At 42.8% G+C, this 27,013-nt stretch overlaps 1 protein-coding gene across 3 annotated transcripts in view; it reads right to left on the bottom strand.

The window, feature by feature from the left end:
• Positions 1 to 27,013, bottom strand: part of dync2h1 (dynein cytoplasmic 2 heavy chain 1) — a 524,787-nt gene that overhangs the window by 458,214 nt on the left and 39,560 nt on the right. For all 3 annotated transcript variants that reach the window (XM_078222026.1, XM_078222027.1, XM_078222028.1), the window contains exons 5-14: positions 22,634 to 22,752; positions 19,066 to 19,210; positions 14,876 to 15,108; positions 7,321 to 7,455; positions 7,124 to 7,237; positions 5,713 to 5,824; positions 5,442 to 5,566; positions 3,381 to 3,556; positions 2,165 to 2,360; positions 1,686 to 1,781 (exon numbers count right to left, since the gene is read on the bottom strand). In XM_078222026.1, the coding sequence (XP_078078152.1) occupies positions 1,686 to 1,781; positions 2,165 to 2,360; positions 3,381 to 3,556; positions 5,442 to 5,566; positions 5,713 to 5,824; positions 7,124 to 7,237; positions 7,321 to 7,455; positions 14,876 to 15,108; positions 19,066 to 19,210; positions 22,634 to 22,752 (1,451 nt within the window). The remainder of the gene's footprint in view (positions 1 to 1,685; positions 1,782 to 2,164; positions 2,361 to 3,380; positions 3,557 to 5,441; positions 5,567 to 5,712; positions 5,825 to 7,123; positions 7,238 to 7,320; positions 7,456 to 14,875; positions 15,109 to 19,065; positions 19,211 to 22,633; positions 22,753 to 27,013) is intronic.

Genomic DNA, 27,013 nt, shown 5'->3' with positions numbered 1-27,013 from the left:
GATCTGCTCTTATAACTACAATGGAGGCGATTCTCTCATCCCTACTTTTGTAACGCAGTCGGCCGGGAGACTCGAGCAGAGGCCATTTCACAGGCTCCCCGCTGGGTGCCTTCCCCGCTCTGCGTCTCTCCCAGCATCAGATTTGCAGCGACGTCAGCAGCCTAATATATTCAGCAGCTCATTTAACTATCATTTCAATGCTATTAGCAGGCCCGGCACTGAAATCTCCGGATCCGCTAACCTCTCCCCTCCCACAAGGAGTATTTCACTTCAGCAGGGTTTACTATAGCTCCCCACTAGCGGGGAGCTGGCGGTCCATCACTTCTGGAGTGAAGAGAGGGCAATCGAGGCCCCGATAGGGTTGGGCACTGGAGGGTGCCCCCTGGGCATTGCCACCTTGGCAGGGCCAGCCTGGGCCCCCTGCCCTGCCCAAGGGGCAAAGTGCCAATGCCCGGGGGCATCTTGGCACTGCCCACCAGGCATCAGGCAGTGCCAAGGGGACGGGGCCTCTGGAGGGGAGGGGAGGTGACTGGTGGGGGTCCCGCTGCCACTCTGCAATCGGGACCAGTGGGGAAGGGAGGCCAGTGATTGGGGCTGGGCATCAGGTGGGTGCAGCCTGCTGTGGGGGTCAGGGCGGGCTGGGTGGTTGGGTGGGGGGGGTTGAGGCTGGCCCAGACATGTTTGGGGGGCCAGCGATCTGGCCGGGGTGGGGGGCAGCATTGCAGGGTCATGGCGCTGGCCAGCGATTGAGCTAGCCAGCAACCGGAAGACTGGCAGACAGGGGCCACTGCGCATGCCCCGATCTCACCGTTGACAGATCGGCGCATATGCAGTGGCCTGCTCAGCGCTATGCTGCCGGCCTCTCCAGCAGGAATAGGCCCCACCCACAGATTTCTGGAGTTCACGCTGGTGCACTCTGCAGTGGAAGATTCATTTTTAAACTCCCGCAGAAAAAAACATGATTTACTCCGGTTTTTACGCAAATTCAACACTTGGAATTTTTTGGGGAGAATCACCCCCAATATTTATATGGCTGGTCCAGTTCAGTTTCTGCTCACTGGTAACCCCAATAATGTTAACAATTGTCTGAATTTAAATTCTCCAGCTACTATGTTAGGATTTCACCCAATTATTACCCAGGCTGAATCTGAAATTTGAGACAAATCAACATGCATTCGGTCAACAGACATAGGCCGTGATTTCATGACCTCACTCGGGTGAGGCTCATAAAATCCTGCCCGAGGCCAACAGACAATTCTGTTCTGCGGTGCCTCGCCCGCCCTGATTCCGGGGCAGGCAAGGCGGTAAAATTCCGGCCGTAGGGTGCGATTTTCCCACCCCAGTACGCTGGTTTTAATGAGTTCTTTATCTACCTTAATTGGGCTCATTTGGGATCCAGGCAGGTTCTTGGAGCCAACATCCCCCAACCCTGAAGAAGCTCGCCAGCAACTGACTGGAAACTGGCTAATGCTGCTATTTTTGTCATCTGGCCACATCTGTTCCTGCCCCATCTGTTCCTGCCCCTAGCAAGACTTAAAAATAGAGTCCTTAATATTTATGGCTTTAGATGTCAAGCTACCTATAAGAGGTTTTTGCAAAGTCATAACAGATGGTTCATGAATCCTCTAATCAGATATGGAAAGAATAAAGGAAATCCCAAATTTTTTGTACTCAAATTGCCTTACCTTTATTAGCTGTTCGAACGATAAAGCAGAGCTTAACATCATAGGTCTCTGACTAGGAATCATCTGCTGATCAATAGTATTGTAAAAGTGGGCAACCTGGCAATGAAAGTGAAAACATATTTAATATTGAGGCTTGAACTTTCATGCTTTAATGGATTTGTGTCATTCAAATGTCAAGAAAATAGAAGGGAAAGGGAAAAAAAATGATTTGAGGACGATGCAGGAAGCGGAGTCAAACAAACTAAATAATACAATCAGAAAACACTGGAAATACTGAGCAAATCTGACTGCATCTGTGGAGGGAGAAACAGGGTTAACTTTTCAAGTCAAGGATTATTCTTCAGAATCTTGACCTGAAACACCAATTCTGTTTCTCTCTCCACAGAAGCTGCCAGCCCTGCTGAATATGTCCAGCGTTTCCTGTTTTTCCTTCATTTCCAGCAGCCGCAGTATTTTGCTTTTGTTAGAATAATACTAACCTGTTTGAGAATAACTGCCTGCCTGTAGAAGTTTTGAGCTGTAATTGCTGTTTGTTGGATTCGTGCAGGAATAGCAAACCCCAGAGCAGAAAGCTGGCGTACTTCTCTCAACAATGAAACCAGGCGGTCTGAGTAATGTATTTTCAACTTCCCATCTGAGTGATCCAATTCTATAACTCGACCATTGGCCTGCAAACTACCGCAAATTACATCAACGTGTTAATGGGTATACAAATTTATGCAAACCTTTATGTTCTAATAAAGGAGTTCTGCACTATCTAGTAAACTGGAGCCAACTTATGATTTGTTGAAATTTAACAGTGATGTACACCAGTATCTTCAAAGCAAAAGGAGAGTGAATAACTTTATTACTAAACTATTGCAACATGCTTAGTAATGGTGAACCTGCCATTTGTGGAATTTATCTTCACTTTGCAAAAAAATATACATTCCAATACTATTATTATACTTACAGGTTGCTGTTACATTAATACTTTTAACAGCATCAACTCACTGGTAGTATAACACCTGGGTGTACCAGGTTCCCTAGAACTTGTACACTTGCACAGAATTACATGGAAGTTACAAGATGGAAGCAGATCATTTGGCCCAAACAATCCATGTCTGTGTTTATTCTGCTTGGAATTCCTGTATTCCTGTATTCCTGGGCGGCACGGTAGCACAGTGGTTAGCACTGCTGCTTCACAGCTCCAGGGTCCCGGGTTCGATTCCCGGCTCAGGTCACTGTCTGTGTGGAGTTTGCACATTCTCCTCGTGTCTGCGTGGGTTTCCTCCGGGTGCTCCGGTTTCCTCCCACAGTCCAAAGATGTGCGGGTTAGGTTGATTGGCCAGGTTAAAAATAATTGCCCCTTAGAGTCCTGGGATGCGTAGGTTAGAGGGATTAGCGGGTAAAATATGTGGGGGTAGGGCCTGGGTGGGATTGTGGTCGGTGCAGACTCGATGGGCCGAATGGCCTCCTTCTGCACTGTAGGGTTTCTATGATTTCTATGATTTCTTTCTGTATTTCCTGTCAGACCTTTGAGAAACAATAGTTTGTACATTTGGATTGTGCTACAATAGCTGAAACCAACATTACGCTGTACTGGCGAAAACAAAATTTGATCGCGGAAATTTAGTTATTGCTGGTAAAAAGGAAGACATTTTGTTTTCATTCTCTTCTGTGCACCCTAATTTTCTGTGCACAAGACAATTATACCTGATGCCAGCTGTGGGATCTGATACAGATGATTGTATGTCCCTAGACCAGTCATCAAATTGCTCTTGCTCGTAGGTTCTCAACTGGTCCAGAAGTTCGTTGCAATTTCGCCAAAATGACTTGAATCCTGACAGGTCACTCAGCAATGCCTCAGCAATCTTTACAGTATCTTCAGCCTAAAATAAAGATGCAGAATTAATGTATTCAATACAGCTTATCCATCTTCTTCCCCTATTTAAAATTCCTTCTCATCATTATACTTCTCTGCACCAGACCCACTCAATGCCAGAAGAATAAGTAGATAACTTGATCTTAAGGCCTTTTTCAATGCTATTATGAAGGTGCTATCAGGTGGTATCTGAAAGCTGTTCTCAATGACTCACTTACAAAGTTTTCTCTCTCAAGCAAAAATCAGGAATTCAATAACAAGAAGATCGCAAGCCTGAAGCAACTTATAACCTTCTGTTTCATAGCACCACGGAGCACCAATCTAGTCTGCCATTATGTTATCTCTACAACATATATAGATTCAAACAATGTTGACTTCATCAATGTAATTTCATGTTGTCCCACCAAAATTTTGGAACCTATTTTCCCCTCATTGCCAGCAAGTGGTGATTCATGTTAAGAAACAATGTCACAAAATACAAATAGGATGAAGGAACTGCTGAAGTTCAAGCAATGAGCTGAGTGACCTAGCATTTCACAATTAGTTTCCTTCATTCAAATATCTCCAATTTAATACTATTGATTCCAAATATAAGGTACTATCAGTTGGTTTCCATTCTTCAACATTCAAACAATAAATAGATTATGTCGTTTATACCCTGGATTAGCTGAAACACATTTGTGGTGAACTTCCAGTTCCTAAATTGCAATAATACAACATTATAGTAAAGTCCAAGGTAAACCACAAAACTTGTCTATTCGACAAAAATAACAAACAAAATCAACCTACTGAAGAGCATTATGTGGAATTCAAAGCATCCTACCTGTCTAATTTAAATGATTGATTTTGTCCTTGACTAGAAAAGTAAAGGGGAGTATTAGGGGAGATGAAAATGACTACTCAGGAAGTGAGATTCAAGAATTGAGAGAAGGACAAGGGAATCAAATTATGATGGAGTAGTTAACTGCCCATAGCTACAGGAAATAGGCCACCAAGCTTGTCCTCTGGTTATTTTTTAATTAGCCACTAACAGATAGGGGAAAAAACGAGAGATCAACATCAGGCCAAAAACCTCCACTGCCACAACCATGAGCAACTTTAGGTCAACAGATCTGCAGTGAGTAGTAGCAATGTTAAAAAAATCAAGTTAACATTGACTGTTATAAATACTCTTCGTGGTTATACTAATATGCATGTTTCTGCCAAAACGCACTATTTGCAGCTTATGACTACTGGAGATGTAGAGGAATGCACATAAGTTTCATATCCAATTATTCGTTTCATATATCCGTTTCATATCCGAGTCCAAAGATGTGCGTGTTAGGTTGATTGGCAATGCTAAAAAAAAATTGCCCTTAGTGTCCTGAGATGCGTAGGCTAGAGGGATTAGCGGGTAAATGTGTAGGGATATGGGGGTAGGGCCTGGGTGGGATTGTGGTCAGTGCAGACTTGATGGGCCGAATGGCCTCTTTCTGTACTGTAGGGTTTCTATGATTTCTATGATTTTGATGCAAAAATGCTGCTGCCTTTCCCAAAGAGTTGAATTGGCATGGTACATGGTTGTAAAGGTTGAAAATGAACGGCAAATTCCACTCTCCTTCATATTGCATAAATCATTACTTTTGGCCAGAATTGTCTGATCTTGACCACGACTGGGATTCTTCAATCCCGTGACAGTGAATGGAGCTTTGGCTGAGCGCCAAATTCTCTGGCAGCAGTGGCGGAGTGTACAAGATCGAAGAATCCCACCTGGGATCGGAGAATCCCAGGGATTTTCACAGTAACTTCACTGCAGTGTTAATGTCAGCCAACATGTGACAGTAATAAAAAAATTTTTTCCAAAGTCTTAAATGTTGTAGCAAGAGGAAACAATGTATTACTTAAATACTAACCTTTAGTTCCAGTTGTCTAACCCAAACAATATTATTGACAACCTCCGGAAGATTCTTGCCTGAAAGTGGGCCTGATGGTTCTCCTGGAACACCATGCCGTCGACTTTCAAAATCAGCATGAATGCCTAATTCATTCAAAAAGCATCATCAATAAACATCAAAATTCTTTGAAGAGCAGCACTTTCTACTCAATTACTATTTGGTTAAAAATTTATGTTACCAATAGTTCCTAAATATGATGCATTTTCAGAAATGCTTGTGCGAACATTACCTTTAATGTATTCTGCAAGTTTTGCTAACAACATTTCACGTTCCGAAAGCAGCTCCTTACTGATGCTGGGTCGTTTGACTAATTCCTTGTACTTCTGAAATGCCTGCAGGAGCTTGAAAGAAAAATATTACTTTGGTAAAAAGTTACAAGAAAAAACAATCTCATAATGGCAAAGGATAGAGACAGCCAGTCCGAATGTAGAGGAAATGTAGATGCAATTGGACACTATGAAGAACAGTGGTGGGAGTTCGTGCTCAGATTAATGAGGCTGAGTTTGTGGCAATATGCAGGAGGCTAGAATCTTGGCCTAGCCGGGGTTAAAGGGAAGAAATATCCAGTGGAACCCTCAGACGTTTTTTACACAGAGAGTGGTGGGGGCCTGGAATGCGCTGCCAAGTAGGGTGGTGGAGGCAGACACGCTGGCATCGTTTAAGACTTACCTGGATAGTCACATGAGCAGTCTGGGAATGGAGGGATACAAACGAATAGTCTAGTTGGACCAATGAGCGGCACAGGCTTGGAGGGCCAAAGGGCCTGTTTCCTGTGCTGTACTGTTCTTTGTTCTTTGTCAGTTAAAATCAGTTCTGGAATTAAGAATTACTCAGCTGGGCAAGGAAAAGAAAGTCTACAGGAGTTGAGAATAGCTTTGGGCTGGTGGAGAATGAAGTGTCCACTTAAAGAGCAATGACACATTTAACCGCAGTGAAGGATTTTCAGTCCTTTTAGAAGTTAAATGGGGAAACCTTTCTGTAGTTTAGAGTTTAAGTTGCCTACAAAAATCGTGTTTAGTCAATATTGCTTTTAGTTTGTTTGTCAAAGTAAAAGTCGTAAAAATTGAATTTTTTGTCACATGATCTTTCACGTCAGTCACTGAAAATTCAAGTATCTTTTTAAAAGCTTCGTAGTCTCTACAGAAATCATAACATTCTTTTCATAATATGGGAGCAGAACTACACACATCACTGTGTGGTCATAAATTCACTACTTTTCTATTCTATCCCTCTAAAAATAAAAACTAGTGTTTGATTTGCCTTCTTTATGGCCTTGCTTAACCGCAGTGCAACTTTCTGTGACTGATGTATATGTACTCCAAAATCCTTTCATGTTCCCTTAGATAATTGTGAATGTGAAGGTTAGTGATTAAGGCAGAAACTATGTACAAAATCAAGGTTAGATTAGATAGGTAAATAAAGTAAAGGGGATTTAAGGGATACAAGAACAGAGAAGGATATTAGGACCATTTGCTTGTGGAGGACAAACACTCGCACTGACCGACAAGGCTGAATGGCCTGTTTTCGAGTTGTAAGCTTCCATACAAATAATGTTTAAAAATATGGCTTTGAAAGGTTTCTGATTCACAGTAATTTGATTAGGAAGTTTGTAACAGAATATGCAATACTAACTATATTACCTGTTGGGGATTATCTTGTACCTCCATGATAGAGACTTTCAGTTTGCTTGCGACCTTCTGCTCGGAAGGAGCTATTGAACGTTCATATTGGGCAACAGCTGCTTTCCACAGTGGCTAGAAAATGCAATAATTCCATGTTGTACAGATAACATACATAATATTGACTTATTCAAAATAAGAGATAAAGTGCAACAAACCTCAGTGTAAGGATTATACTGAACTGGATTCAGTCCAGCAAAGGGCTCAAAAACCTGTGCATTGTGAAGTAATTGCTGTTCTCCAGCTGGTAAGAGCCGCATAAGCTTCTCATGAACAGTTCTACTAGTTTGGATCTGAAAAACAATGAATGAATGAAAATTGTTTACCGTGAAATTAATTTATTGATTTGATTTTTATAAGCTTTGTTTGAACTTGAATCCAGCCCAGAGTATGTAAAAATACATGGACTGGCCCAATTAAACCATGTGCAATGTGTGCTGCAGCGGTGGAGATGGTCCACCACTGGTTATGCCACTGTCAACGGGGTTTCCCATTGTTCACACCCTCGCGGCAAGGTGTCGCCAAAAGATGCCACTGGTGGGAAGAGCTGGAAGATCCCGCCTCTAGTTGACAGTTATCTTCTGCATGAACAAATGTTTCTAATCACATTTATGCATTCTGTTTCAAAGACCTTTTTAACCTCTTTTCTTTCATCCACCTATCCAATCTTTTTCCTCAACCACCAACCCCAGAAATAAATTCAATGACACCACAAAAGGGGAAAATATCAGTCACTGAACTGAAAAAAAATAACTATATTACAATGCAGAGGAATAGGACTTTGGCCTGCAGTGTAAAAGAGCTCCACGAATAGGGCAGATAAATGTAATCAGACCTATTAGCTTACAGGGAGTGTGAAACCTGAAAAGAATAAGTTGGGCCGAATGTCCAGTTTCTAAATTGTAATCTTTATGTAATTTTCTGTTAATCTACTGAAAAATTAGGATGAATATATGTAATAACAGTACTCTAAAAGACTGGATCAAAACATTTGGTATTGAAATGAAAAGTAAAGTACATAATTACAAAAACAAAAACAATGAGTGAGTTATTATTAATGTTTTGCCTCCTGGCTACCAGACACAGAACTAATGGATACCTCTTTTAAATACTGTCCCTCCATTTCACACACTAGTTTTCCCCTAATTTATAGTTTATCCTGTTCTTTATATGAATACGTGGGGTGTTATCTAGTGGCCCCATTTGCCGCAGATTTAAATCCCATTATGGCCCCTAAATCTCACAAAGGGGCCAAAACAGGATCTCGGTTTGAGATCTTCCTCACCAGTGACGTGATCAAGTTCACGGTCACCGAGGGCATGAACCTGATTTCCATGATTTAAAATTTAATATAATTTGCCATAACATCTGACCATGATGTATCCTCCTAGCTGGCAGCATGACATCATGCCAGTTCAAATTACTACTAATTTTCAGAAACGAAAACCAGTCATGATGACCACACCGGGGGTGCTGAGGTGCCTAGAGGCCCCAGGATTTGAGGGACAAGGCTGGGCATTGCCCCCAGCACTCTTGCAATGCCCCTGGAAATGCTCCATGGCCAGGACACACTGCCAAGTGGGCAGTGTCGGGAGCATTGCCAGGTGGGAAGTGCCAAGGGAGCTCTGATGGTGGTGAGAGAGGGTGATAACCCTCCTCCATTGGGAGGGGGGGTTTCCCCCTTATGTGTGGTGCGGGGAGGCAGGGAGCCTTGTTGACTGCATGGGGGATGGTGGTGAGGGGAGAACACTGATGACTGCGCGTGGTGGGGAGGGGGGGGCGGATGCACCAACATTGTATTGTGGTTGGGAGTGGGAGTGCCCCAATCTTTTCACTTTAAAAATGGTGCCCCAACTCAGAATCCTGGCTTTTGCTGGCTTGTTTCGTCCCCTGCTACAAGACAGTGTAATCCTCACTAGCACTTGAAATTGCACAGCCTGCTGTTAAATCAGGTGAGAAAAGGTGTCTGTGAAAGCCAACAAGTTTCACGCAGCTTTTCTTGCCTGCCCCAGCACTCTGTGCAATTTTGAGACAATTCCACCCGTGGACTATAAGGAACAAATTGTGTGAATTTCAGAATTCAGTTTAGAGGGAATCGCATGGTAGCCATAATACCTGCAAGTTATGACTGGAAATTAAATAAGCAGGTTACAAATTCTACAGGATATATTGGAGAAATGATAGAGGGGACTGGATTAACTTTGGTTATAATGGATCAAATCACTCACAGAGTAAGAGATTAATTATAATGAGAGCTAAGCAGGTCATAGAGACCTTATGGATGGAAGTAATAAAACAAAAGGATTTAAGACTGGAGTGGGAGTTGTGTGTAGGGCCTTTGGCAAAACCTGTAAAGTGAAAAATTATATAAATGCAGAAATTAGACAAGCATGCACCAAAGGCAGAGTAATTTTAATGGGGGATTTTAACTGGATTGGGAGAAGCAGAATAACCGGTACTGAATTTCTCAAATATGTTCAGCATAGTTTTCTGCAAACCTATGTCCTGGAACAAACAAAGAGGCATACCAGATTGGATATAGTAATGAGTAATGAGCCAGATTTAATTATCAGCCTAATGGTGTGTGCAAATTTATCTAATCGCAATCATAATATGATCAAATTCATCTGAATGTTTGAAAGGGAGAAGCAAGAAACAGCTACTGAGATTGTAGATTTAGGTAAGGCTGATTCAATGTGTTGAGCACAGTAAGAAGTCTCACAACACCAGGTTAAAGTCCAACAGGTTTATTTGGTAGCAAAAGCCACACAAGCTTTCGAGGCTCTGAGCCCCTTCTTCAGGTGAGTGGGAATTCTGTTCACAAACAGAACTTATAAAGACACAGACTCAATTTACATGAATAATGGTTGGAATGCGAATACTTACAACTAATCCAGTCTTTAAGAAACAAAACAATGGGAGTGGAGAGAGCATCAAGACAGGCTAAAAAGATGTGTATTGTCTCCAGACAAGACAGCCAGTGAAACTCTGCAGGTCCACGCAACTGTGGGAGTTACAAATAGTGTGACATAAACCCAATATCCCGGTTGAGGCCGTCCTTGTGTGTGCGGAACTTGGCTATCAGTTTCTGCTCAGCGACTCTGCGCTGTCGTGTGTCGCGAAGGCCGCCTTGGAGAACGCTTACCCGAATATCAGAGGCCGAATGCCCGTGACCGCTGAAGTGCTCCCCAACAGGAAGAGAACAGTCTTGCCTGGTGATTGTCGAGCGGTGTTCATTCATCCGTTGTCGCAGCGTCTGCATAGTTTCCCCAATGTACCATGCCTCGGGACATCCTTTCTTGCAGCGTATCAGGTAGACAACGTTGGCCGAGTTGCAAGAGTATGTACCGTGTACCTGGTGGATGGTGTTCTCACGTGAGATGATGGCATCTGTGTCGATGATCCGGCACGTCTTGCAGAGGTTGCTGTGGCAGGGTTGTCAACCTCTGTGGCAACCTCTGCAAGACGTGCCGGATCATCGACACGGATGCCATCATCTCACGTGAGAACACCATCTACCAGGTACACGGTACCTACTCTTGCAACTCGGCCAACGTTGTCTACCTGATACGCTGCAGGAAAGGATGTCCCGAGGCATGGTACATTGGGGAAACCATGCAGACGCTACGACAACGGATGAATGAACACCGCTCGACAATCACCAGGCAAGACTGTTCTCTTCCTGTGGGGGAGCACTTCAGCAGTCACGGGCATTCAGCCTTGGATCTTCAGGTAAGCATTCTCCAAGGCGGCCTTCACGACACACGACAGCGCAGAGTCGCTGAGCAGAAACTGATAGCCAAGTTCCGCACACATGAGGACGGCCTAAACCGGGATGTTGGATTTATGTCACATTATCAGTAACCCCCACAGCTTGCCCCTGGTCTTGCATAATCTCACCAGCTGTTCTGTCTGGAGACAATACACATCTCTTTAACCTGTGTTTAATGTTCCCTCCAACCACATTATCTGTACCTTTTAAGACCTGGCTGGCTGTAGAGATTTGCATTCTAATTAGTATTCTGTAACTTGATTTCTGTGTCTGTGCACTGTTGGAGAACAGAGACCACTCCATCTGACGAAGGAGCAGCAAGCTCCGAAAGCTTATGGTATTTGCTACCAAATAAACCTGTTGGACTTTAACCTGGTGTTGTGAGACTTCTTACTGTGCTTACCCCAGTCCAACGCCGGCATCTCCACATCAATGTGTTGAGACAGAGACTGTCCATGGAAAATTGGATTCATGTTAATTGGTCACAACAGGTCAATGAGGCATGTTTTAAAATAATTTGTGATACAGACCCTTTATCTCTAAACCTAAGGGGAAAGACTACTGCCCCCAAAAATAGCCAATGATGCCTAAATAGGTAAGAGATAACTTAAAGCTAAAAGGCACATAAAATCCAAAAAAAAATGATCCTGGCAAATGAGAGAGATGCAAGAATAGCAAGGGGTGGAAAAACAGATGATAAGAGTCACAAAGTAGAACTGTGAGATGAATCTTCCAAAGGATTTCAAAATCAACTCAACAAATGTTTACAGTTAAATAAGAGAAAAGATTGTGGCCAGGAACATTACAGGAACTTTGAAAACTGAGAAAGGTGATACGGCCAACGAAAATAAGGAAATGGAGAACATGTTAAATAATTACTTTGTGCTATTTATTAACAGAGAGGAAGAGTTGTTGGCCGAGGAAATTAATGTTGAATCAGGGATGGGACTCAAAATTAATGTAAGCAAACTAACAGTAATGAAGAAAATAATTACACCAAAAAGTAACAAATTCCAAAGCCAGATGGTTTTCATCCCAGAATTTTAAATAAAGCAGGTGAGAGCCTAAATATAATCTCTGACAGCTCTACGAATTTATAAACCATTTTTCTAGACTGGCAAATTGCCTATGTCACTCCAATATTTAAGAAAGGTGACAGAGGGAAACCAGGGAATGTTAAATCAGTTAGCCTAACATCTGTTGTTAGAAAATTATTCAAGCCTATGGGCAGATCCTCTGGTCACCCTACGACGTCTTACTTGTGGCAGGAGATGGCACGTCATTGGCCAGTGGCGGGATCTTCTGGTCTCGCTGTTGTCAGTGGGATTTGCCATTGACTGCACTCCACGCCATGCTACCGGAAAATCCATGCAGGGAACCCACGGTGCGAGTGCGCCATCGGCAGGATCAGAACGTCTCACTGGCATGAACAGCCGGAAAGTTCCAGCCTATCACTGAAGTTAGGGGCTGGAACTTTCTGGCTGTTCACGCCAGTAGGATTTTCTGGCCAAAGTGAGGTAATGCGTTTTGGAAGGTCTAATACAGATAGGAAATATACAGTAAATGGCAGAACCTTTAATAGTATTGATAGGCAGAGGGATCTGGATGTACAGGTACACAGGTCACTGAAAGTGGCAACGCAGGTGGAGAAGGTAGTCAAGAAGGCACACGGCATGCTTGCCTTCATCGGCCGGGGCATTGAGTTTAAAAATTGGCAAGTCATGTTGCAGCTTTATAGAACCTTAGTTCGGCCGCACTTGGAACATAGTGTTCAATTCTGGTCGCAACACTACCAGAAAGATGTGGAGGCTTTGGAGAGGGTACAGAAAAGATTTACCAGGATGTTGCCTGGTATGGAGGGCATTAGCCATGATGAGAGGTTGGAGAAACTTGGTTTGTTCTTACTGGAATGACGGAGGTTGAGGGGCGACCTGATAGAAGTCTACAAGATTATGAGGAGCATGGACAGAGTGGATAGTCAGAAGCTTTTTCCCAAGGTGGGAGAGTCAATTACTGGAGGGCATAGGTTCAAGGTGCGAGGGGCAAGGTTTAAAGGAGATGTACGAGGCAAGTTTTGTTTACACAGGTGGTGGGTGCCTGGAACTCGCTGCCGGGGAGGTAGTGGAAGCAGATACGATAGTGAGTTTTAAGGGGCGTCTGGACAAATACATGAATAGGATGGGAATAGAGGGATATGGTCCCCAGAAGGGTAGGGGGTTTTAGTTCAGTCGTGCAACATGGTTGGTGCAGGCTTGGAAGGCCGAAATGCCTGTCCTGTGCTGTAATTTTCTTTGTTTTTTGTTCTTTAATCCCGTTGATCAGAGAGAGCCAGTATGGCCCTAACATTCAAACATGAGTATTAGGAGCAGGAGCAGGCCACTCAGCCCCTCGAGTCTGTTCTGCCATTCAATAAGATCACAGCAGATCTATTTGTAATTTCAATCCACATTCCTCCCGACCCCCAATAACCTTTCATCCCCTTGTCAATCAAGAATATATCGAGCTCTGCCTTAAAAATATTCAAAGATCCTGTTTTAACTGCCTTTTTAGGAAGAGTTCCAGGGACTCAAGATCCTCTGACAGACAAAAATTCTCCTCATCTCCATCTTCAATGAGTGACCCTTTATTTTTATGATGTGGAGATGCCGGCGTTGGACTGGGGTAAACACAGCAAGAAGTTTAGGATGGGAATAGAGGGATATGGTCCCCAGAAGGGTAGGGGGTTTTAGTTCAGTCGGGCAACATGGTTGGTGCAGGCTTGGAAGGCCGAAATGCCTGGTGTTGTTAAACTTCTTACTGCCTTTATTTTTAAACAGAGATCCCTAGTTCTAGATTCTCCAACAAAATGAAACACCCTCTCCACATCAACCCTGTCGATACCCCACAGGATCTTAAAGATTTTGATTAAGTCGCCTTTACTCCTCTAAATTCCGGATGCAAACCTAACCTCTCCAGCCTTTCCTCATTAGACACCTGCCCATTCCTGGTATTAGACTAGTAAGCTTTCCCTGAACTACTTTACACCTTTCCTTAAATAAGGAGACCAAACTGTACATAATACTCCAGATGTGGTCTCACCAATGTCCTGTACAACTGAAGCATAACCTCCCTACTTTTGTAATCAATTCCCCTCGCAATAAACAATACATTCTATTAGTTTTCCTGATTACTTGCTGTACTCATATACTAGCCTTTTGTGATTCATGCACTTGGGGAACAGACAGAGAGAAACTATTTCTGCTGGTTGGGTCATCTGAGACTAGGAGGCAGAATCTAAAAATTAGAGTCAGACATTTCAAGCGTGAAATTAGGAAACATTTCTACCAGAATTTTGGAACTCTTCCACAAACAGGAATTGTTGCGACATCAATTGTTAACTTTAAACTTGAAATTATATATTTTTGTGAACCAAAGGAATGAAGAGACACTGGGCAAAGGTACATTTATAAAAGTGGATATGAAAATATATGCTCAAAGTAAATGTTCCAAAATATTGCTACCAATGCTCAACTTTAAGCAATCGTAACTTCAATACAGAGCAGTTCAAAACACAAGACCAGTGACAGCCTGAAAAGAACATTTCACCATTGATCTCAATGGTGCATTCTGATTGCTAATTTAAAAATTGCATGTGTCTTTTCACAATTTGCAAGGTTAAAAGTAAAATCATAGCATTTTCAAAAACAGTAAAGAAAAAAAGATTTTTAAAGGGGATTTTAAAAGATTAAAGAAAAAAGACTCTGAAGTCGTGTCATATGGACCCGAAACATTAACTCTTGTTTCCTTCTCCACAGATGCCGCCAGACCTGTTGAGTTTTTCCAACACATCCTGCTTTTATTTCAGATTGTTTAACCTGGTGTTGTGAGACTTTTTACTGTATTTCAGATTTCCAGCATCCACATTATTTTGCTTTCAAGAGAAAATACTTATTGTACTGTACCTCTTCAAGGCGTTTGGCAAGTTTAGCCAATGACTCTGGATAATATTTCTCACTTTTCCACTGATGAGGAGAATATCGTCGCCACAGCTGTCCTGTCAGATGATCACATGCTGCCACCCACTGTTCACAGATGGTGATGCCAGATCTAAGGCTTTCCTTCACAATGTGAAAAGCATCTCCCCATAAATTTAACTGCATGAGAGTTTTCTGTACAAATCTACCCAAGGCATTTCCTAGAAAAAAAATTAAAATGTTGTACTAATTATCAATTTCCAATATGTTATGAACTTTCAGTCAATACTTTAAAAAGTTTGAACAAAAAGGGGCAAATTTCTGTCCCGCCCACCACGGGAATCGGATTGGGCGAGGGACAGACCACGGAAAGGTCCGCTAACCTCGGGCAGAATTTTCCGATTTCGGGAGGAACGCGGCTGGAAAATCCCACCTGAACTGTCTATTAAAATGGCCAAGGCAAATCATGTTACCTTTAGGTGAAGCATCTTCCTGACTTGGAATGTTGGCTCTATTCTCTCTCGATGTGGAGATGCCGGTGGAGATGGACTGGGGTAAACACAGTAAGAAGTTTAACAACACCAGGTTAAAGTCCAACAGGTTTATTTGGTAGCAAAAGCCACTTTTGCATTTGCTACCAAATAAACCTGCTGGACTTTAACCTGGTGTTGTTAAACTTCTTACTCTACTCTCTCTCCACAAATGCTGTCAAACATGCTGACATTTTCCAGCATTTTCTGCTTTTGACCTAGTAACAGCAATCTGGAGAATTCACACATTCCTTTGTTTAAGGATAGGCTACCAACAAATGAACTATAGTATTCCAGCCGGATCATCTTTCTGTTTCACCACTGGCAAAAGAAACATCGAAACTCACTGTGTGTTCGACGAATATGAATAGATTCCCATTGACCTCCCTCTGCGTCATGATGGTCTCTCATCCAAACCAGACTGGGTGAATTTTGAAGTAAATCAACATATCCCCTCCTTTTTGAAAAAACAACTTTGAATATGTACAAGTCACAAGGTGAGAAAGCCATTTTGTAACCTACTTCAAAAATTCAGCAAGAAGCTGCTTCGAGACAGAGATCGATCAGACAGCCTCAAATCAGGTACAAGTCAACTGAGCAGCCAAGGTAATAACAAACATACCTTGAAAGTGGGAGATGGACTCTCCCCAACCTGTTCCAACGTCAAATTTATCTGAGAACCAACCTCATGAATTGATTTCATTTATTATTGTCTCATGTATTAGTATACAGTGAAAAGTATTTTTCCTTGCATGCTACACAGACAAAGCATATCATTCATAGAGAAGGAAATGAGAGGGTGCAGAATTAGCGTTACAGTCATAGCTAGGGTGTCGAGAAATATCAACTTAATATAAGGTAGGTCCATTCAGAGGTCTGATGGCAGTAGGGAAGAAGCTGTTCTTTAGTCGGTTGGTTCATGACCTTAGACTTTTGTATCTTTTTCCGGACAGAAGAAGGTGGAAGAGAGTATGTCCAAAGTACGTGGGTGCTTGATTCTGCTGGTTGCTTTTCCAAGGCAGTGGGAAGTGTAGACAGAGTCAATAAATAGGAGGCTGGAAATCTGACTACAATAAGCTTTGCAGCTTACCGAAAATCCTGTTTTACAAGACTTTTGCTTCAACCAAAGCATCAACTCATCTAAGAAGCTGCGGGTGGGATGTTACGGCCTCGCTCATCCCAAAACCGTAAAACCCTGCCCGAGGTCAATGGATCTTTCCACTGTCCACCCCTTGCCCGCTCCGATTCCCATGGCGGGCAGGGTATTAAAATTCCGGCCTACATGTCTGTTGGGAAAGTGACTGAGACCATCATAAATTGCAATTGTTTTTTCCTCATCTATCTAATCTTGTGTGAGCGATTGTGTGGGTAAGTTGAGCAAGTGATGACATTGCGTTGCATTGTTAAACCTCCAAGGTAAGTGTGTGATAAATAAATAACCTGCTTCATTTTTAAATTCACAAAAGGTTTGCTGCTGGAATAATTTTAAATTGGACAATCACTCTGAGGGCAAGAAAATACACTCCCTACTCATGCACATATAAAAAACACTGATCACAGACAGTATGAAAATACAAATGTTACTATTTTTAAACTTCCGTAACAAACAAATGTTATAACCCTTTGCAAGTGCTTAACATCAAACTACTTTATATATAATTTTCATAGCAGGATAGCTTGGAAAGATGGTGTGGCGTATCCTCGGGCTATCACACAACAGCACATGGGAGCATCAATCACAGCAGCATTACATAATTAATTTTTTTAGCACTTTAGCTCTAGCCTTGGAAACCAAATCTCATACTGACCAAGTTCCAATATGCAATGCAATGGAGCAACAGGATATAGGTTTACACTTATAAATAAGCAAGTTTTACCACCTCAGCAATTCACTTAATGGAGGTATGGATGGAGAACCTGGGAACTTTCCCACAGGAAGAGACAAACAACTAAATGCCTAAAACACTGTAGTCAGCTCTGAAACATTAATTACAATTATATTCTGAAGTGTTACATCCTTTGTAACCAGGCAACCATCAGAGCATTAGAAGATGTATTCATTTATGGAATAGGAAATACATATTCACCTAACAGTAATGCATATCAACCTAGCTCTGTATAGGCACTCACAGCCATGGCTGGGAATTTGTTACATTGACAAATAATATCAGTAAGTGTCAGGATACTTCTCGGCCTTTTGGCTAAGATCAAGTGTAGTTATGCGGATGCTACACTTGGTTGAGGTCATTGGGTTGCATTTAAGCTTCATATGTTTCATATGAAGCAATTTTTTAAAGCGGTGCCTCGGCTTTTTGGCTAAGGTGCAAATGAGATCAAACCTTGGAGGAGGAATTCTCCGCCTACTCCAATCAGCTTGGCTCATGTAGATCAGGCCCAGGACAGGGTAAATGGTCACTGGCCCAGGACAGGGTAAATGGTCGCTTGCCCTGTCTTGTCAGCCTGGATCAGAACTGTCTCAACTTGTTGAGACTCTGAATTAGACTTGATTTGATTGAATTGGAAAAGTATATTTAAGAAAGTGTCAGGATAAAATGATAATTTAGGAATCTATTCAATTTCATAGAAAAATATCTTCAATATTTTTGCACAATGATATTCTTGTGGTATCAAAATCCTAAGGTTCATAACCATTCCACAGCTGAACAGCATTTCATCAACATAGAACCATAGAAAAGTTACAGCACAGAAGGAAGCTTTTCGACTCATCTTATTCATACAAGCCCAAGGATACCCAGATGCCCTTTCTAATCACACCTTTCTGCATCTGGCCCATTGCCCTGTAGCTTACAACACTCAGGTGCTGATCCAGGTACTTCTTGAAAGAGTTTAAGGCTTCTGCCTTCACTGCCAACTCGGGCAGCGCATTCCAGACACCCACTAGCCTCTGCGTAAAAAGCTCTTCTTCATGTCCCCTCTACACCTTCTGCCACTTTGCATTAATGTGCCCCTTAAATAGAACACAATTTTCAATATGGCAATGGAAATACATATTAGGACCAATGTGTGAATTACCTCGTTAAACAAATTAATACTAAATTAAAGTAATTTTTGTCAGTTTGTAGAACTCTCATCTCTGAGGCACAAGTTTCCAGGTTTAAATTGCATACCAGGGCTGGAGCACAAAAATCAAGGCTGAGATTCCAATACAGTACTGAGGGGATGCTGCACTGTCGGAGGCCCTGTTTTTCAAATGAAACATTAAACCAATCTCCATCTGCCTTCTCAGTGGATATAAAAGATCCCACAGCACTATTTTAGAGAAGAGCAGTGGATGTACCCCCAATATCCTGGGCAATATTTTTCCTTAATCAATATTCTTTTTAAGTTATCTGGATGTTATCACATTATTGTTTGTAGGAACTTGCCAGGCGCAAATTGACTGCTGCAATTCCTATGTTACAACAGTGACTTTACCATAAAAATACTTCATTGGTTGCGATGCACTTTGAGGGGTCCAGTGGTCTTGAAAGGCATTATATAAATGCAAGTATTTCTTTCTATCTCTGAGACACTAATGAGCTTTCAGATGCGCCACATTACAAAAATTAAAAGAACAGTTCAAATTTGGATCAGGTCTCTTGATTGTGTGCCTGTGCAAGCAGCAATTTATTCTTTCAAAGACTGTACCTATGACATCCAGCAGATGGCGCATTCGTGACTCTGGGTAAAAATCATGCTCAGTTTGTCTCCATACATCATCCACTGTATCACGAGTAGTCTCAACCAAGTCCGCAACGTCAGCCAAAGAAAGAGTGTCCAAATTGTTGTACTGCTGAAAAAAAAAGAGAAATTCAGTTAAGGAAATTATTAACTTGTACTATGCTAAAGAATTTTTCAGTTTTAAATGTTGTCTCCACAGTATAAACACGCACAAATCAGAGGCCAGAGAAGTGAACAACATGAGGGAAGAAATGTTTGTGTGAAGCCAGTGAAAACACTAAGCCAGGTGCAAAAATTTCATTTGAGAACTAGTTATTTATTTAGTCAGAGGAAAAGGAATTCCAACACAAAACTTGCTCAGCGCTCTGCCAAAGACCAATACTAAAAAAAAAATTACTTTTTTAAATTCATTCGTGGAACATGAGAGTCACTGGCTGGCCAGCATTTATTGCCCATCCCTAGTTGCCCTTGAGAAGGTGGTGGTGAGCTGCCTTCTTGAAACGCTACAGTTGGGTTGACCCACAATGCCGTTAGGGAGGGAATTCCAGGATTTTGACTCAGCGACTGCGAAGGAATGGCGATATATTTCCAAGTCACGACGGTGAGTGGCTTGGAAGGGAACTTGCAGGTGGTGGTGTTCCCATGTATCTGCTGCCCTTGTCCTTTAAGATGGAAGTGGACGGGGGTTTGGAAGGTGCTGTCTAAGGATCTTTGGTGAATTTTTGCAGTGCATCTTATAGACGGTACACACTATTGCTACTGAGCATCGATGGTGGAGGTAGTGGATTTTTGTGGATGTGGTGCCAATTAAGCGGGCTGCTTTGTTCTGGATGGTGTCAAGCTTCTTGAGTGTTGTTGGAGCTGCACCAATACAGACAAATGGGAAATATTCCAACACACTCCTGACTTGTGCCTTGTAGATGATGGACAGGCTTTGGGGAGTTAGGAGGTGAGTCACTTGCTGCAATATTCCTAACTTCTGACCTGCTCTAGTAGCCACTGTGTTTATGTGGTGAGTCCAGTTGGGTTTCTGATCAATGGTAATCCCATGAATGTTAACGGTGGGGTATTCAGTGATGGTAACACCATTGAATGTCATGGGGCAGTGGTTAGATTGTCTCTTATTGGTGATGGTCATTGCCTGGCACTTGTGTGACATGAATGTTACTTACCACTCATCACCCCAAGCTTGGATATTGTCCGGATCTTGTTGCATTTGAACATTGACTGCTTTAGTATCTGAGGAGTCGTGAATAGTGCTGAACATTGTGCAATCATTGGCAAACATCCCCACTTCTGACCTTATGACGGAGGGAAGGTCATTGATGAAGCAGCTGAAGATAGTTGGGCCTAGGACATTCCCAAAGGAATCCTGCACAGTTGCCCTGGAGCTGAGATGACTGACCACCCCCCACAACCACAACCACCTTCCTATATACTAGGTATAACTCCAACCAGTGGAGAGTTTGTCCCTTAATACCCATTGATTCCAATTTTGCTGGGGCTCCTTGATGCCACACTCGATCAAATGCAGCCTTGATGTCAAGAGCAGTCACTCTCAGCTCACCACTGGAATTCAGCTCTTTTGTCCATGTTTGAACCAAAGCTGTAATGAGGTCAGGAGCTGAGTGAAGCTGGCTGGGTGGTAGTGGAAGGGTCTTTTTTCAGCTGGAGGCCTGTGACTAGTGGTGTTGCGCAGGGCTCTGTATTGGGACCTCTGCTGTTTGTGATTTATATAAATGATCTGGAAGAAGGTGTAACTGGGGTGATCAGTAAGTTTGCGGACGACACAAAATTGGCAGGACTTGCAGATAGTGAGGAGCATTGTCAGAAGCTACGGAAGGATATAGATAGGCTGGAAATTTGGGCAAAGAAATGGCAGATGGAGTTCAATCCTGATAAATGCAAAGTGATGCATTTTGGTAGAAATAATGTAGGGAGGAGCTATATGATAAATGGCAGAACCATAAAGGGTGTAGATACGCAGAGGGACCTGGGTGTGCAAGTCCACAGATCCTTGAAAGTGACGTCACAGGTGGAGAAGGTGGTGAAGAAGGCATATGGCATGCTTGCCTTTATAGGACGGGGCATAGAGTATAAAAGTTGGGTCTGATGTTGCAGATGTATAGAACGTTGGTTCGGCCACATCTGGAATACTGCGTCCAGTTCTGGTCGCCACACTACCAGAAGGACGTGGAGGCTTTGGAGAGAGTACAGAGGAGGTTTACCAGGATGTTGCCTGGTATGGAGGGGCTTGGTTATGAGGAGAGATTGGGTAAACTGGGGTTGTTCTCCCTGGAAAGACAGAGGATGAGGGGAGACTTGATAGAGGTGTATAAAATTGTGAAAGGCATAGATAGGGTGAACGGTGGGAAGCTTTTCCGCAGGTCGGTGGTGACGTTCACGAGGGGTCATAGGTTCAAGGTGAAGGGGGGGAGGTTTAACACAGATATCAGACGGACATATTTTACACAGAGGGTGGTGGGGGCCTGGAATGCGCTGCCAGTGGAGGCGGACACACTGGGAACGTTTAAGACTTATCTAGACAGCCATATGAACAGAGTGGGAATGGAGGGATACAAAAGAATGGTCTAGTTTGGACCAGGGAGCGGCGTGGGCTTGGAGGGCCGAAGGGCCTGTTCCTGTGCTGTATTGTTCTTTGTTCTTTGTTCTGGCGAAACCCACACTGGGTGTCACTGAGCAGATTATTGCTGAGCAGGTGCTGCTTGATAGCACTGTTGATGATCCCTTCCATCACTTTACTGATAATGAAGAGTAGGCTGATGAGGCGGTAATTGGCTGGGTTGGATTTGTCCTGCTTTGTGTACAGGACATACCTGGCCAATTTTCCACATTGTCAGGTAGATGCCAGTGTTGTAACTACACTGGAAGAGCTTGGCTGTTAGCCTAAATATGGATTTATGTCACATTACCAGTAACCCCCACAGCTTTCCCCCTGATCTTGCAGAATCTCACTAGCTGTTCTCTCTGAAGACAATACACATCTCTTTAACCTGTGTTTAATGCTCTCTCCACCCACATTGTCTGTACCTTTAAGACCTGGCTGGCTGTAGAGATTTGCATTCTAATTAGTATTCTGTAACTTGATTTGTGTCTGTGCACTGTTGGAGAACAGATATCCACTCCATCTGACGAAGGAGCTGAGCTCCGAAAGCTTATGGTATTTGCTACCAAATAAACCTGTTGGACTTTAACCTGGTGTTGTGAGACTTCTTACTGAGCCTAAATAAAAACAGAAATTGCTGGAGAAACTCAACAGGTCTGAAGAAGAGTCAAATGTTAACTCTGTTTCTCTCCACAGATGTTGCTGGAATTGCTCAGTTTTTCCAGCTTTTTCTTTTTGTATTTCCGATTTCCAGCATCCACAGTATTTTACTTTTATATTACTGTTAGCTTCGTTTGCTGAATAAACCTTCAGTATCTGATATTGCACTAGACTCAAATCTTTCCTCAAAAAGGTATATAATATGCTAAACAAATTAACTAACGCCTTAGACTGCAAAGAAAAACAAACCTGTGCAATTGTTTGAAACAGTTCTTCAAAATGCTGGGCTCTTTCTTTTCTGTCCAGTTTATCATCAGCTGCAGCAACTTCTGCCCAGAACTGAAATTCATCACCAGGTTCCAAAATTCCTTTTAAAAAAAGAAATAAAATATTTGGCTGACAAGAAAACTGATCAGTGAAGCAGATTCTATAACACATGTAGTTACCAATTTTTCAAAACAGCGTACCATTGCTACAATATTTGTTTCTCTGATTTAATCTTGAACTCTATATACATCAGAACTGGTCCATCATCCGCTATCAGAGGAGGATAAAAGACTGCAAATGTCTTTATAAGAGCTTGGCTCACAGTGGCATTATGACTGGAAGCCACATAAAACTCCCTCCCTGCCTATCCTGCACTGCATGAGAGTCACAGACCCACACCAATACTCAATTTCTCTCAAAAGGGCCAGGCTACACAAAAAAAATCCAAAAAAAAAATGTAATAAAACTCAAGCATTTAAAATCAGAGAACGATAATGGAGTAAGAGAACAGAAATTCTAATGTGGAAAACAGACTTCTACAACTTTACTGACGTCATTGTTTCCACAACTAATGCTGAACAATTCTCAAGGTTTCAAAGATAACCTGTTGGCACATCACCTTTCAGCTGAAATAATTTACTTTCATAATCCCGCAATATTGTGTTTAGGTGAAGAAGATGAATGTTGGACCTACTTTCACATCCTCTTTCTTGTTTGATTGAAGCTTGCTTTCAACACATATTTCTTGTCCACCTTTGCCACAATCTCTTAAGAGTTCAATAAGGTAAAGTCTACATGCAGGATTTGCTGGCCCTTACCGCGAGTGGGATCTTCCAGTCCCGCTGAAGTCGACCCCCGCCATGGTGGCGAGGCAGGCGAGTCACGCAAATTGCCATTAACATCGGCAGAACAGGAAGATCCTGCTGAAGGCTAATAGTGAGCCAACTCCACCATGGGAAAACTTGCTGCAGGGGTGAGGCTGGAAAATTCTGACCATACATCTTCATTTTGTACCATGTTTGGGTTAGCATAACCCAGGTCTACGTTGACTTCAATCACAGTAAATTGTTTCCTTGCCAAATATGTAGAATAATCAGCCTGTTTTCTGCTACTTTATGCTGTTCTAGCCCTAGTCAAAATATCAGTTAACTTGGATAGGTCATATGAGCTGGCTTAAGGGGCAGTATTTTCCAACCGCGCTCACTCCAAGACCGGAAATTCCCGCCTGAGGTCAACAGACCTTTGCATGGTCCGCCCCTGCCCGTGACGGCAGGACGGGAAAATTCCACCCAGGGTGTTAATATACCCTTCTCAAAAATTGCCACTTTCAGTCTTTTGTTAGTAGTCTGTTTGGCCAAATTGGCCAGATATTTGCTTTTCTTGTTTGAAGTCTTTAGAAATTGAATCCTTTACAAAGCCTAATTACAACTGAAAAATCACTTTTCTGATACAGTTTAACCACTTTTAAGTATATTCTGTCAAAAACTTAACAAAGGCACAGTAAATAAAAAATGCTCATGGCATGCTAAAGAGAACTGAAATACATCTGGCCCTATTTATGAGCAATGTCATGTCACCTACTGTGCAGACAACGCAGGGAAGTGAGAGATGTAATCTAATACCTATGCCCAACATTGTGCCTGAAATGTATAATTTGATCCCATCAATAGCAGTCATTCTGGAAGCAGGCCCTGTATCCTTCACGCTTTATGTAACACTTCCCTGTACAGTCAGCGCACAAAGCTAATATTTTTATATTTATACAGTGCACAGCACCAACACTCCAGCCTTCAGGTAATACCCAAAAATAACATCTCCAACTTCAGACAACACACAGACAACACTAGACAAAGCAGTGCGCTAACAATCCCTAAGTGTGAATATTGAAAGTGGCAGCATACGGAGGCAATGGTAGAGAAGCCAAGACTGTGCTAATGCTAACGCAGTACGCTCCTATGTAGTCTGTTGGCTGAAATAAGACAGCATAGTTTCTTATTTCTCTTCTTGAAGAGGGAGTAGAGTGAGATTATGCTGCAGCGTGTTAAATTTGCCCAATTCTCACTGGGCACACTCCTTCCTGCATTGCGAGAATATCTAAGGCAGACCAGAAAGCTGTAGCAAGGTTTCTCTGCTCCTTTCTCGAAAGCCTAAGTTGAAAGCCTGTTTCTCTGCTCCTTTCATTTTTCTTAATCTAACTGGGACCTGTTGCTGTCCCTTGTCTTTGTCCTCACCTGGGACACCTATTGGTTGTCTGACTGATAAGAGATTGTCACAGGCATGTGAGATCGTCACAGGCGTGTCTGCCACGTCATGCCTGTGCATTGGTATCCTCATGTGGCTCATCTGAATCCTCGCCCTCTTCAGATTGATCCCTTTCTAAATCCTCCTCATCCGAGGTGATATCGAGCTCCTCCATGTCCCCTATATCAACACATTTCCCCCTTTTCAGCACTAGGTTGTGCAGGGCACTGAAAACAATGATGATACAGGGCACTCTCAGTGACGAGTATTGGAAAACCCACCTAATACAGTCCAAACATCTGAAATGCATCTTTAAGAGACCAATAGTCTGCTCTATTATGGGACCTTGTGGCTGAATATGCAGCATTGTATCTCTCCTCAGGTGCACTCTGTGGCCGACAAATGGCTGTCATTAACTATGTCTTGCGAGGGTAGCCCTTATCACTGAGGAGCCAACTCCCTGAGCACCGTGTGCCTTCAAATATCCCTGGCATGTGGAAGTGACTCAAAATGTACAAGTCATGTGAGCTCCCAGGGTACTTAGCACAAACATGCTGGAGCTACTTTCTGTGATCACAAATTAGCTGAACTTTCAGAGAGTGAAATCCTTTTCTGTTAATGAATCTCACATGATGCTGCCAGGGACTGCTCAAGGCCACTTATGTGCTGTCAACAGCAGCCTAATTCATGGGAAGCCCGAGATCACAGTGAGTCCCACAGCTCAGGCAGCTTGGCTTGCTTCATCCATGGGAAGCTGCACATTATAGTTTGCTTTATTGAAAAGGGCATCTGTCACCTCCCTAATGCATTTTTGTGTCTCTGATTACAAGATGTCATAAAGATCCCCAGAGGAAGCCTGAAAGAATCCAAAGGCAAAAAAGATTAGCATTGCAGTAACCTTCAATGCAGCCAACAATAAATGCCCTCCAAATCCGTGCAGTGTGAGTTCCTCATGCAGCATATGGCAAATATGAGCTACTATATCACTAGACAAGCGAAGGCACATGTAGACCTGTCGGTCACTCATTTCCATGAATTAACAATATCTTCTGTAGACCTTTAGTCACAGCAACCATTTTTGTGGATTTGGCTGTTCCTCTGGGAGGTCCTGGGGTCCTGTTGGCTCTTGTTCCACAGGGTGACGGGCTTCCCAGAACTATGCCAATTGGCATACAATCAAATTATTAATGTTAGTTCCCATTGAATGGTCTCCCTCCATATACTCCATATATTCCTTGACTTTCCCTCAGTCTGCACATCACATACCCAAGATCACCACTTGCACGATGATATCATCCTGGAGAACAACATGAGTGAACTTTCCCTTCAGATGTGACTGTGCATTCAGAATGAGGGTCTTAACTAGCATCAAAAGAACCAAGTCCTAGGATCTACAGTTAGCCTTGAGTTGGTTATAGCTTTGACAATAGCTAGTGACACCCATTCCTTGCTCCTAAGTCATGACTGCCAGCCTGGTGCCTTGGACGCCATGACCAGTGCACTGGGAATATGGAGGTTTGTAGGGCCCGTGTTGTCTCTGCGCAGGCATGGACCTTGATTTTTGACCCTACATCTATTCTGACATGCCTCTGTGAGTTTCAAATGCCAATTAAAACCACATGCACTACAGCACCCACACTTAATGGATTCTCGCCTGAATGTGCATTATTAGTAAAGGAGATAAGCTCGTTCATTGTGCATTTGGCCCTTCAGTCCAGCACTCAGTTGAGCGATGCTCTCCATGGATTGAGCAGGAAATTTAGAGAGTGCCCCTTCAATCGGCCAGAAATTGCTGTACTGAACTCTTCCCCTGAGCTCTGAGACCCCTCTCTGATCGATTCTTTTCTAGCTTGTTTTTCAAACTGCATTCCCAGGTGAAATCAAAAACGATGCTGCTGACTTTTATCCAATATGCCAGCTTCAAAGCTCCCGCTATCATCCACCATGTTCCTCCCATCTTCTTCCATACTCACTGAACCACAATTTTCCTTCCACCTCCCGTTACCCTTGACCCCATCGTTGTTCATTTGGATATTATTATTCACACCCCAAACCATTTAATGTTGATGTCCCCATGCCTTTTGTCAACCTGACCCCTCCCCTTCTCAAGGTCACATGCAC

This window comes from Mustelus asterias, chromosome 10 (assembly GCF_964213995.1).
Source record: "Mustelus asterias chromosome 10, sMusAst1.hap1.1, whole genome shotgun sequence".
In the NCBI taxonomy this organism is placed as follows: Eukaryota; Metazoa; Chordata; class Chondrichthyes; order Carcharhiniformes; family Triakidae; genus Mustelus; species Mustelus asterias.
This window is presented reverse-complemented; position numbering and strand designations above follow the sequence as displayed.